This window comes from Panthera leo, chromosome A3 (assembly GCF_018350215.1).
Source record: "Panthera leo isolate Ple1 chromosome A3, P.leo_Ple1_pat1.1, whole genome shotgun sequence".
In the NCBI taxonomy this organism is placed as follows: Eukaryota; Metazoa; Chordata; class Mammalia; order Carnivora; family Felidae; genus Panthera; species Panthera leo.
This window is the reverse complement of record NC_056681.1, coordinates 89,957,732-89,970,934: the sequence shown is the minus strand read 5'-3', so window position 1 is coordinate 89,970,934 and position 13,203 is coordinate 89,957,732. Positions and strand designations below refer to the sequence as shown.

General features: G+C 44.0%; 1 protein-coding gene across 3 annotated transcripts in view; it reads right to left on the bottom strand.

Annotated features, from left to right (window-relative positions):
* Nucleotides 1-8,204, bottom strand: part of DGUOK (deoxyguanosine kinase) — a 30,022-nt gene extending 21,818 nt beyond the window's left edge. The window contains exon 1 of one of the 3 annotated variants that reach the window (XM_042932741.1): nucleotides 7,958-8,204. Coding sequence is in view for 1 of the 3 variants with exons in the window: in XM_042932738.1 (XP_042788672.1) it covers nucleotides 7,250-7,391 (142 nt within the window). In the remaining 2 variants the exon portion in view is untranslated. Of the gene's footprint in view, nucleotides 1-7,249; nucleotides 7,485-7,957 lie in introns of those variants that run through there. The other 2 variants (XM_042932738.1, XM_042932740.1) reach the window with 2 other exon arrangements.
* Nucleotides 8,205-13,203: the final 4,999 nt, after the last annotated feature.

Below are 13,203 nucleotides of genomic sequence, written 5' to 3'. Positions count from 1 at the left end.
AAAATATTTGGCATAGATGGTCAATATTTAGATCGCAGGTTGTTGATTAAATCTAGAACATGGTTCCTGCCTATCAGTGAAAAGCTATTTTAATTAACAGGAAAAGATTAAGGTAATTGAGATGGCTGGGATTAAGTGACTGTTAGAATTAAATGCTTTAAACGTTAAAAACAATCTAAAAAACTATTGCAGATGGACAGGAAGGGCCCTCAGGGTTAGAAAATGTCAAATTCACCTCTGAGATCAGACACTATTAGTTCATCTAAGGGCAGTCAGGACTCTGAGAAATCGACTCAGGCCATTTAAGCACACAAAACCCAGAATGGCAACAAATTTGATGTAATGGGAAATCTAAAGTTCCAATTACTGGAATAATTACACCAGGACAACAGCTCTACCCTGCACCCCAGTGCCCATTCGAAAGCTTCTGGAAAGTCAGTTGAGTAATCAGAAGCTGGCTTCAGCAAAGAATGACAGTAAATGGTGGTGGCAGGTCCTAAGAGCTGTGCCATCCATGTTGCTCTAGGGCTCAGAGAGCCGGGGTCATTTGCCATAGGGCAGTAGTTCTTAAAACCATGTTCTAATGGAACTCAGCTGTGCCAGGCATAGGCCACAAATATGGAATAATTTTAAAAGATAATTCAGTTATATATTTATTTTAAAAGCACACACAACATAACTTTTTTTAGTGATATAATACCTAATCACAACAGGTTTTTCTTCTTCCTGCTGGGGTTTTGGGTGTTGTGTTAGTTTTTTTTTTTTTTTTTTTTTTTAAGACAAATGTTTTAAAGTGTTCCAGGGGCTTCATAAGAGTGGTGACATCTGCTTCTTTCCTGCTACATTGGCCTCCTCCTAGCAAGCAGAACACTCATGTCCACCAAAAGCCATTCCTCTTTATGCAACACTGGGCAAACAAGAAAAAGTCCTCCCTTTGTCTGGTCTCTGTGCAGAGCACCAGCTTCTTATGATATCATTATCACGATAGTTGGATCCCAGGTTCACTGTTATCTTTCAATATACTCTTTAATATCATGAAATGTGGGAGGTATCAGATCGCAGAATCAAACCTTCCCTTCAGGCCTTGGCTATTACTGAACTTTACTATATGCGCCATGACTTGAAAAAGGGCGGAAGGTACTTTCTTAGAGTATATTAGTTCAACATGTTGATTTTTATTAGCACCAAGACTGTCATTCCACAAGCTGCACCAAAGAGTTCTCTTGCTAATGTCCATCTTTTCCTTTCTCTCTTCCACAAATTTTTCTATAAACTATGATGCCTGCTATTGCTACATTCTGCTAAAACCTAGCAGTCAGAGCGTAATGTCCAAAATAATGTATTATTTTAAATTTAATACAGCTATATTTCATGTGAGCCTCTTAAACATACCATCACCTCCAAGCATTTTCCTCTCCTGAACAAAATGAAAAACATGGCAAAAATCCAATTCTGAAACCTTTTACCAAAAAGCAAACAAAGGCAATATATATAAAACCGTCCATCTTAAACACAAAAGTCTTCCAAAGAAAACTGAAAGCCTTTACTTCAGGAACTGCATGTGATGCCACATTCACCTCTCACTCACTCGCTCACCAGATGTTTATGAGATGTTTATGGAATCGCTACTAACTAGTAGGTACTATAAAATGAACTAGGCTGAGATCCTGCCCTCAAAAAGTTCACAATCCACCGGTGAAACAAAGTACCTAGGTTCAGAAAGCCTCTGAGCCTAAAAGCACGCTGGGCAAACGTAACAAAAATCACTCAGCAGGCTTAAAAGAAACATAATACACTTTTGCCCTCATTCCTTTTAATGTTTTTCCTAGGGAAAACTATGTTTACCAAAAAAAAGTTGCTCCCAGCTCCCAGCAAACAATCCGAACAATCCAAACCACTCTGTTCAGCATGAGACCTCACTGGTCTGGAACACCTTCCTCCCCCACTTTGCCCACTACAGGATTCATCCTTTCACTCCCTCCTTCTCCGTGAAACCCTCCTGAACTCTCTCCAGCTCCACGTCACCCGGAGGCAGAGCTAATTACTGCCTTCTCTGATGTACCAAGGTATTACGTTGTAATTATTTGTTGACCCATCACTCTCTCCACTTGCTTTTTGAAGACACAGACTGGCCTTGTTCCCTTTGCATCCTGAGTACCTAGCCAGGTCCTAGGAATGGAGATGGATGGAACGAGGCGAATCACAGAAACAAACACTCCAATATACAACGTTTAGAATAAATAGTCTCTTTTCCGCTAGGATTCTTTGCCCAGTTGTTTACACGCAATAAAAGCAAAAGATGAGCATTAGTGATGTTAGAATGCAGGAAACATGCTATTAGGGAAGCTCTCTCCGCTGCTTTATATACAAGCCTCTAGACTGTAAAAGTGATGAAGTTTCTTCTGCTTCGGTTAGGTCTTTGAAAATCAAAGTGAGAATGGTCTGAGATCACTCACTGCCAGTATTTCATATGGTAATCCTTTGTTCAACTGAGGTTTGTAATTACAAAATAACTGGCTTTGGGAGGCAATAATATACCGTAGCCATGAATACACTTAGAAGATAGGCTAAGTATTTCTTAGATTTTCAGGCATTGTTCAGGCACCAAGTTTCTGACGTTCCATCACACATGGCAGATGGCTTCACAGCTCATACCAGACACATGAGCAGGGTGTCTGCACTTACAGGATCAGATCAACAAGACTTGGAGCAGCAGGACTACTAGAAAAGCCCCTCTAAACATATCTAACTTCAGTCAGGACAAGGGTTTACCTTCCTCTATTCAGGTTTCCTGGATGGGTACTCATTTATTTGGGGATGCCACCTGTGATTAGAGAACAAGCTCAGTCCTGACTAGGATTGTAAAGCAGTTTGACATATTCCTTCCGTGGGCACCAGTGACTACCTTTCACGTGGATGTCAAAGCACAGGAGCCAAACATGTGGTCAACACTGAAAGAATACAATGGGTCAGGCAGGGGTTAAGTGCTGGTGATGCCAAGATGAGCAAAACACCAAGCCGCCAACCCAGGGAAGGTCTCAACAGAAGTCAAGTGCTGCAGCATTTGTGGGTACAAAATGTTATGGGAGCACACAGAGGAGGCAGTGACTAATTCCGCCTGAGGACAGTCACCAGGCTGTGTGGGGTGATGGAGAGTTGTAGGAGGTAAAACCAGAAACAGCCAGATTAGGGTCCCCCAGTCCACTTGTCATTAGTCACACTTTCCTTGGGCAAGTGCATCCACTTCCAAGGCTTCAACAGCTACCCCCACCATCAACAACTTCCATACCTGAAAGCTCAGTCCCATCCCTCTGGATTTCAGGCACATGTCCTAATCTACCCCAGAACATCTATCTCTGTATGCCTCAGAGGGACCTGATAACTAAACATGTCACTCTTACCTCCCCAGACTTCCTCTTCCTTTATTCCCATCTTCAGTTTCCGGTCAGTGTCCAAACTAAAAGCCTCACTGTCATCTTCTACACTAGAAGTGGCCACCTAGTCCTGTCAATCTCACTTCTAAGAATCTCTCTCAAATGACTCCATTCTTCTCAGTCCTTCCATTCCCTCTGTCCAGGCCGGCATCTTCCCACACTCCCACTACTACAACAACAGCCACAAAACCAGTCTAGCTACTCCAAATTCTGTTCCTGCTCATTCACTCAGAGCAATGATACAAGACACTGTGGGTAGTGCAGCAAACAAGACATATAAAGAAAGTGCCTGTTTTATGGACCTTCCTATTTGTTCATTCTGGCCAATTTCTGTTTTAAAATTAATCTGGTTGTGACACATCCCGGCCTCAAATCTTCGTACCCTCCCCCGCATGGTCCCTCTACCAGCATGGTCCACAAGGTTGTTCGACATCTGGCAAGTCTACCCTTCCACCCTCTTGTTCTGCCACACAGGTACATCCCTGTTATTAAAACCGCATGTTTCTTCAGGCTTTGCCTTGGCAAGTGTTACTTCCTGTACCTGGAACATTCCTTTCTCATCTCCCCCTTGGGAATTCCTACCCCAGAGATTCTGAGTTTCCATGCCCAAGCAAACATGGCACTCATCACATGGTACAGGAACGATGTTTAGAAGTCTGCTCCTCCCACCTGGCTATGAGCTTCTTAAAGGACAGGAACTGTATCACATGTGAGTCTACCCTCATAGCACATATTCGGTAAGTCTTGGTTCAGGAGAAACCAAGGCAGAAGCACATCCATCTACAAAGGTTAAGAAGCAAAGGTCAGGAAAATTGGTCAGGAAAATCAAACTTCACCTCATGGCCTGTCCAAGTACTTCTTTTGTGAAGTACTTTGGTACCTCTGTGGGCTCTGAGAACAGAGCTTCCCTTAGAGGCACGTTTCCCAAAGGCAGAACATCTTGAACACTGTCAGGACCCTCCCTTCTCAATCTTTTTGATGTTTCTGATTTGGCTGCAGAAACACACACAGATGTGGTGACTGATCTCACTTTAAACTCATGACCACTAAGTCCAAGTGGGTCCTTAATGCTGCCTAGCAACTCTCTACATTTCTCTTGCTCACTCACTAGACTAATTCATGTCTTGCCTCTCTCCTCACACTCACTCTGCTTAGCTGACCCTTCTTCCCGTTTCACTGAGGAAACAACCAAAAGACCTTCCCCAAGTTCCCACCACACCTACTCGAGTCAGTACTCATTTATATTGCCACGCACACTGTTCCGAGGGATAAACTCTGCTCCTAGCTTAGGCCAACCTCTCTCCACTTCGGCAAGAGATTCCACTCCTTGCTTACTAAAATCACTCCAGTAATTATATCCTGTCTCCTGCTTCACGAATTTTTTTGCCCTCTCTACTAGACCATTTCCACCAGCTTAAAAATATGATCCAATACCTCTTACAAAAAAAAAAAAAAAAAAAAATGGAAACAACCCCCTCAAACCTTCTTCCCATTTCAGCTACCACCCCATGTCTCCCCTTTCTAAGAAAACTTGTAGTTGTCTGAATCCATTGTCACCTCCCATTCTCCTTGAACCTATGCCAATCAGACTTTCATCCCTACTGCCCCTAAAAACCGTTCTTCTCAAGTTCACCAAAAAGCTCCATTACCTAAACAGCATTACACAGTTGAACATTCCCACTCCCCAAACACCTTCTTCACTTTGCTTCCAAGATATCATTCTCTTCTGGTTTTTCTCCTACCTCAGTAGTCATTCCTTCTCCGTTTCTTTTGCCTGATTCCTTCTTCCATCTAACTGCCCCATGGCTTAGTCCTTTCCATCAACACGACAAGGTCTCCTGGCTTCAAATACCATCTACATTTATACCTCCAGTCCAGGGAGACTCTGAACTCCAGACTTATATATCAAACTGCCTCGTCAACATCTCCACTCAGATATCTACCAAGCATACAAAAACCTAACACGACTAAAGGTAAAATCTTGAAACCATCCTCTGTGCTCAGTCTGTTCTTCTCGTTCTTCTCCCATTTATGAAAATTTGGAACTCCCATTTTTCGAGTTGCTCAGGCCAAAATGATTGGAGTGATCACGGACCTCTCTTTACCTCATACTCCATCCACATCTGCTACTAAATCCAGTTTGCCCTGCCTTAAAATGTAACTGGAATCCAACTGCTTCTTACCACCTCCACGGTCACCACCCTGCTCGAACTCACTGCAACTCACCATTGCAATAACCACCTGACCCCTACTTTCAACATATCAGCTAAAGTCACCTTCTTAATAATTTAAGTCAAATCATGTCACGTGACAGCGCAAATCTTTTCCAGTGGCAAGTAGAAGTCCAACATGGACTACAAGGCCTATGCAATCCAGTCACCCCTTACCTTTGGACCTCATCTCCTCCCATTCTCCCCCTTGCTTACTCCACTCCAGCCACAACAGCTTTCTTCTTGTTCCCTGAACATGCTATCCACCTTAGGGCCTTTGCACTTGGTCTTCCCTCTGCCTGGAAGAGTCTCCCAGTTATCCACATGGTTGCATCACTTTCTTCTGGTTGTTGCCTCAACGTCACCTTCTCAGTGAGGCCTGTCTTGACTAACCTATTTAAAACTGCAACCTCCCTCAATCTCTCACCCCTGAATTTTCTCCCATCACATTCATTACTATCTAATATATTGTTTACTTAATTCATACTGTTTATTATTTACCTCTACTAGAGTTCCGTGAGAGCAGAGATTTTTATTTGTTCTGTTCAGTGCTATATCCTCAGGGTTAAGAACAGTGTTAGCATATGGAAGTTGCTCAAAGGGTTATTTGTCGAATGAATAAAATGAGAAATTCTCAGTTGGCTTCTAGGCTGTCTTCAATTTTCAACACTTATTCAGCACCTCAGCAGGTAAAAGCATCAAGTCAGAACTTATTAACGTTAAACTGAAGCAGGGGCGTCTGAGTGGCTCAGTCGGTTAAGCGCCCGACTTCGGCTCAGGTCATGATCTCACAGTTTGTGCATTCGAGCCCCACATCAGGCTCTGTGCTGACAGCTCAGAGCCTGGAGCCTGCTTCGGATTCTATGTCTCCCTCTCTCTCTCTGTCCCTCCCCTGCTCATGCTCTCTCTCAATAATAAATAAACATTAAAAAAAAAAAAAAAAAAAACCGAAGTGTTATGCTTTCATTTTGTTTTTTTGGTTCCTTTTTATCTAAGATACCGGGTCTCTACTCTTGTAACAGTTACTTTTAAAACATGTTTTAAGTTTAAAAAGTGAGTTTCTTCTAAGAAAAATGTTAAATTATACGGGACTAGAAGAGAGACATGGTAAAATTACTCTAAGTGGTATCTGAATGACTGAACTTTAAGAACTCTCAGGGTAGGGCTACCAGATAAAATACAGGACGCCAGTAAATTTTAATTGTAGATAGATAATAATTTTTTCTAATGCATGTCCCAAATATTGCATAGGACACACACACACACTAAAATCTGAAATCCTATTTTAAATGGCACTTCACCCCCCCACCCCCCAAATCCGACATCCCTATTTTAGGAGAACAAAAGAAATTACACCCTGCTCCTTGTCGCATTCATTGCGATCAGAACAAGCTGGTGGAACTCCTGGCTATCTACGGACTTCGTGACTGTGGGAGAGTACTGAGGCCTGACATCCTAAAAATCAAAGAGGCCTCTTTGGGAAGGGAAAGGCCCCGTCACGTCAGATCGCGGGGGCAGGGTGGTCTTGGCCCAGCTCCCTTTCCCAGCCTTTCGGCCACCAGCTCGGGGGAGGCAAAGGCTTGGCAGCCACTTTCCGGCCCTTACCAATATTTCCTTCGATGGAGAGCTTTCGAGGCCCGCGCTTCGCGTGCATGCCCCTGGAGGGGGACACGCCACCGATTCGGCTCTGAGCCATGGAACTGGAAAGTGCTCGCAACAGCCTTCGAAGGAGCTGACCCGCGGTCATCCCACCCACGACTCGCGCAATTATCACTTCCGCCGATAGCACTTCCGCCCCCGGCTCCGCTGTGCAAGCGCTCCGGCGCGCCTATGACGTCAGGAGATCGCCGGGCAAGCAGTGGGTGGAGCTCAGCTGGCCGCGCGGGGAGGGGCCGAAGGGACCCCTGTGTTCTCGCGAAATTTGTAGCAAAGCAACGCTAGGTGGAAAAGACTTCTAGTGCGGGGGTGCGGGAGCGTTAGTAACTGCGGTTGTCTGGGTGGCTTGCCTTCTCGCTGTTTGTCGGAAGAGCAACATTGTGAAAGAGACATACGCTCAACAATCTCCTCACCTTTGTATTTTTGTGTAACTTTCAAATAAGCCATAACTAAAGACAAAGTAATTGTAATTTTAAACGAGGCTTTTCCAGGTGTTTGCTTTTTATTCTAACTTGGGTAGAAATTGGACTATTTTAAGCAGGAAAATGACGCAATCTGATGATGTACACAAGTTAACTTTTTCCCATTCACGGTGACGCGCAGCACAATGCTGGCACATGACTGAATAAATCAACAAATTAGTTCATTACATCCCACCTCTTATTTTGTCTCTTGAATGAAATAAACGTTCACTCTGTCGATTTGCACAGCAGCCAAAAATCCCATTAGGATAAAGTGGGTGGAGGCTCAGGATGTGAGTGGAACTCGTTTAAACCGTAGATTGGGCTCTGTGGGTGTGAACCACGGCGAGGGTGAGCTGCAGGCCAGCGTGGGGCGGTGGGGAATCTGAGTGGGATTTGTAAAAGGATGAGCAGAGCCAGAGTAGAGAGAGACTTGGCTGGTGTATAAACCTGTAGTCCTGCCGTCGGTGGAGACCTGTGCTCTGTGGAGGGTCAGGGACAGTTCTGAGCTGCTGCCACCCGGTGAGGCCTTGACTGGCTTTGTCCTGCCACCATCACCCCGTTGTCATAACGATCTCAGAACTAACGAGTTATGAAATGTTGTCAGAGGGTATTTCCACTTTCCATCGTTGAAACCACAAGAGTCAAACCAGGAGTCCCAACAGTTAAAACGGCCTTCAGGCAACACCTTAGAGGGGGGAGGTTTTAGGAAATGGGGATCAGATTGCGAGGGGTTGGGGAAGGGTTCGTGGCTGGGACACCTGTCTTGCATAACAAGCACGGGACCTTTTCTTATACTGATGTTTATATGAGATGATTGAAGTGATGTTCATTTATTAAGCACATTATTTTTAAATATAGATTATAAATTTATTTAGGATGACCTGGTTGGAGCACTGATAGATACGGGAACAGCTAAAGTCAGTCCCATCCTCTGCTCCTACTCTCACAGGCATCTCCGTGTCAAATTATTGCTTGCATTTCTTTAGCTATGTAAACTCAGACTTGGAAAATATTCATCCAAACAAGTTTGAGAGGCTCTCTGAGCCCCCAAGGTTTCCCTGCCCTCACTGCCATCTGGGATATCGGGAAAGTTAAATGATGATGTTGTCGGCCACTTTAGGTGCAGACAGGCAACTAACCTGTTCCTAAAAGTTATTATTTTTTTAGACTTTATAGTAAAGTGTAATAAGTAGTAAAGAAAAGCGCATGCATCATAAGTGTACAGTTTAATGAATTTCTCACAAACCTAAAATGTTCCTTGGATTCAGATAAAAAAATAGAGCATTGCTAGTAGCTCCTGAATCCATTTGCCCTGCCAGTTACTACCCACCCCAAATAATCCATAGCCTGACTTCTAAGAGCAGACAATAGTTTTGCCTGCTTTTTAGATAAATGGAATCGTATAGTATTTCTTTTATTCAACCTAATATCTATGAGATTTATCCATGCTATATATGTAGCTGTAGTTCATTCTCATTTCTGTGCAGTATTCCAATATGTCACTATACCACTATGTATTTTCTCCATTCTACTATCGATGGACATTTATGAGTTTCTAGATTTGGGCTATTATGAATAGGGTTGCTATGAATATTCTTGAATATGTCTTTTGGTGAAGTTAAGCATGCAGTCTTCTTGGGTAATACCTGTGAGTGGAATTGCTATGTGATAGGTTATTTGTATGTTCAGCATTAGTAAATATTCCCAAATAGTAGGTAGTTTTTATAGTGTTTGTCCCAATCGACTCGCACCATCATGGGTGAGCGCTGTGGTCATCCTATATTCTTTTTTTTTTTTTTTTTTGGTCATCCTATATTCTTAACAACAGTTGGTATTGTCAGCTTTTTCATTTTGTCCAATATGCTGTATATAGTTTTCATCTGCATTCTCCTGATGATTTACGAAGTGAAACACTCTTTCCTATGTTTATTGGCTATGTCCGTAACTTCTGTTTTGGAGGACCTAGTCAAGTCCCGTGCCCACTTTTCTATTGGCTATCTGTCTTTTACTTACTGTTCTTTGTTCATTCTGGATATAAAGTCCTTTATGAATATTTTCTCTCATTCTGTTCCTTGCTTTTAAAAAGCTTTCAAATTTCCTTGATGTTCACTATAAGTAAAAAACTAAAAGGGCCTGGGGCGCCTGGGTGGCTCAGTCGGTTAAGCATCCGACTTCAGCTCAGGTCACGATCTCACTGTCCGTGAGTTCTAGCCCCGCGTCGGGCTCTGTGCTTACTGCTCAGAACCTGGAGCCTGTTTCAGATTCTGTGTCTCCCTCTCTCTCTGACCCTCCCCCGTTCATGCTCTGTCTCTCCCTGTCTCAAAAATAAATAAAACGTTAAAAAAAAATAAAAAAATAATAATAAAAAAAAAAACTAAAATGGCCTAAAATGCCTGTCAGTTGTCCCAATATCAGTGATGACCCCTCTATTCCCTTTTATTTTGTAGTGTTCGTTATTATGTTATATCATGGATTCATATCTTTCTTGGTCCTAATTCCAAATTCCCAAGAGAGAGAATCTAATTGGCCCAGCTATGCCCCCAAATGAAGTTCTCATGGAATGAACATGAGTATTTTGCCCCACCCCATGCATAAAGAAGGAAGGCAATTAAAGGGATCATCATGAGCAAGGAAGACACCCAAAAAGGTAGTGATCGGTCCCTCCTGGAAGGAGCAAACAGGGTGTTTTCATCCCCCCCTCAGGTGATGGCCAGAACACAAAAAGCAGCAGTGTCTTGGTGAACAGAATTACATCCTACTTGTCTACAGGAGTAAGGCCGCTTTACGCTCCTAGAGTTTGTCAGATATCTGCTGGGATGTATGAATAAGGGTTGATTACACTACACGGACTCTTGTCATTCAGCATCCATTTCTTCACCCAATTTTTGCCGAGCATCTACTATGTTATCAGGCACTCTTTCTAGTCCTTAGAGTACAGATCTGAAGGATTTACTGTTTTCAAATGTTTGTAAGTGCTATTGTGACAAATAGATACAGATCCATATTACAAAAATGCTACAACATAGCCACAAAAAATAAGAAGGTAAACATATGCCAATGTGACCCTGACTTTCTTTTGCTGCTTGGATGTCTGGTCAGTTATAGTCTCATCTACATCGAAGATTTTCTAATGTGCTAGATGATGCTAAGTCAGGTTGGTTAAGCCGGGAAGTATGCTTCTAGAATCCTCTCCTGACAGGGCTTTGAGTTAGAGTCGGCCGAAAGAGGCCCAGGTGTAAGATTCAGAAGGCAGAGTCTTAGCCATCATCTGGGGAGATGTCTTTCAGATACTGTGACAGACAGATGAGTTCACAGAGAGATCCCAGCTTGTCCTCAAAGCCCTAGTGTCTCCTTCCTGATCATCCTACAGTTGTTTCCAGAACTTCACTTCCCCAGCTATTCCCACCTTCAGGTAAAGTCTCATTCCTATAATAAACCCCTTCTTCCCATAATGTGCATGGTGGCTCTGCTCCCTTGAATGCACTCTGACTGATATACCTAATCATAAAGGGAGGCATTTAGGGAGCGGTTAGGAGGCATTTAGGGAGCAGTTAGATAGCCAGGGGTGAGGGTTAAGAAAGATAATCCACAAGCAGCACTTACCTCCCGCCACACAGTTACCACCCAGTACACATTACGTGATAAGTGATGGCTGCCTTCGGCTTGGCCTTCTGTGCCTGGGACATTATTGCTATATTTATCTTGAGTTGATTTCCTGATGTATTTCGTCTCTCCTCAAGCCATTGTAACCCACCCATGTCCCCCTCACTATCAGCCCATAGTTGACTTCCACTGAAGACTTCTAGGACAGCACTTCTTGAAGTGGGGCAAGACTGGGTGGGGAACAACCAGTCAGCTTCCCTGTCTTTCCCCACGTGGAGATTCTGATGCACCCCTCTGCAGCAGGGATGGTCAGTGCTCCACATTTCCTCAGATCCTGTGTGTGTGTGTGTGTGTGTGTGTGTGTGTGGCTGCCCTCTGGCCTCCTCCCCTGGCTCTCTCTCCCAACAGCCAGTGCCGGCAGCTTTTCTTTGCAATACTGCCCTCATACTACTGAAACCCTTTCCCAGCACAGGTGGAAAGCCTGGGACTTTACCTCCCCTCCTCCCCCCCCCCACCTCCCCCCCCCCCCCCCCCAGAGTGCATCTTCACTCATCACTGATAGGCTAGTGTGAAAGCCCACTTATATCCTGTCAGGCTTTTACACCCAGCTGCCTGGGAATCAGGGTGAGGCCACCCTCTGGGGGACTTTGAGAGCTCCCCTGCTGCTCTTCCTCTCCATTTTTGTTCTGCTTCTCTGATTCTGCTCACTGGTTTCCCCTGTGAGCGCTTCCTTAATAAATCGCTTGCCTGTGTAGCCTTACTTCAGGGTCTGCTTCTGGGAAACCTGTCCTAAAACATGAGTCCACTAAGGATTTTTGCAGAACATGCTTCTCCACCCCAGAGGACAAGTGTGGGGATGGGGGAGGAAGAGTGCCTGACATTGAGGTCTGTGCACCTCCACTGGGGTCCACTGTCTCCAAGTAGGTGTGTCTGGGAAGGCTCCCAGCCAAGTGGGATCTGCTCAGGGGCGGCAAGGATGGGACTTGGGTAGGCAGAGAGGGTGAAGGGTGCGCCAGGCAAAAGTGGGGATCTAGTTCTGCTATTAACTAGCTAGGTGGGTGAGTTAGTTTGTAAACTAGCTGTAAAATGGGAATGATACTGGTACCGGCTAGTAGTGTTATGGTGAAGATCAAATGAGGAAATCATCGTAAAGCCCTTAACCTAGGGCCTCGTGTATTGTAAGCACACAACCAATGTTAGCTATCATTATTATCTCTTACTTTCTCGTAGTACTCTGTGGGTGCTTCCATTTCACCTCAAATCATTGTCTTGCATATGTCTTCTCCCACTTTATGCAGTGAGACTTTGATGGGCAGGAATCATCTTTGCTGGATACATAAGTTCCATGCGGGCTTACCCAGTAATAGCAGATGCCGAAAATTCAGTCAATACTTGTGAAATTAAACAGAATCAACCGAGGGCAGAGAGTGGGGAGCAAGTAATAAAGAAAGAGAATGAGAGAGAGAGAAGAAGGAGGAGGAGGAGCAGAAGGAAGAGAAGGAGAAGAAAAAGGGGAGGGGAAGAGCAAGAAGGGGGAAGGGGAGAAGAAGAGGAAGGAGGAAAGGAGAAAAAGAAAGAAAAACATATTCTTCCTAAGAATGTTGCTCCTTTCTTAGTTAGCTTCAGGGCAAGATACAGCCTAATGCTCAATAACAAAGGACTTCATAGAGACCTTAAGCCACTATGACCTTCCTCCACACAAGTTCAAACACTGTGTTTGAACCATTCATATGTCACACCCTATAATCCTTGTGTTTCTCTTTGTGTTCATGTTCTCTGTGTCTTGCCCTTGAGTAAAAGGATGTACGTCTCTGAAAGCCTTTGTTTCTTAACACG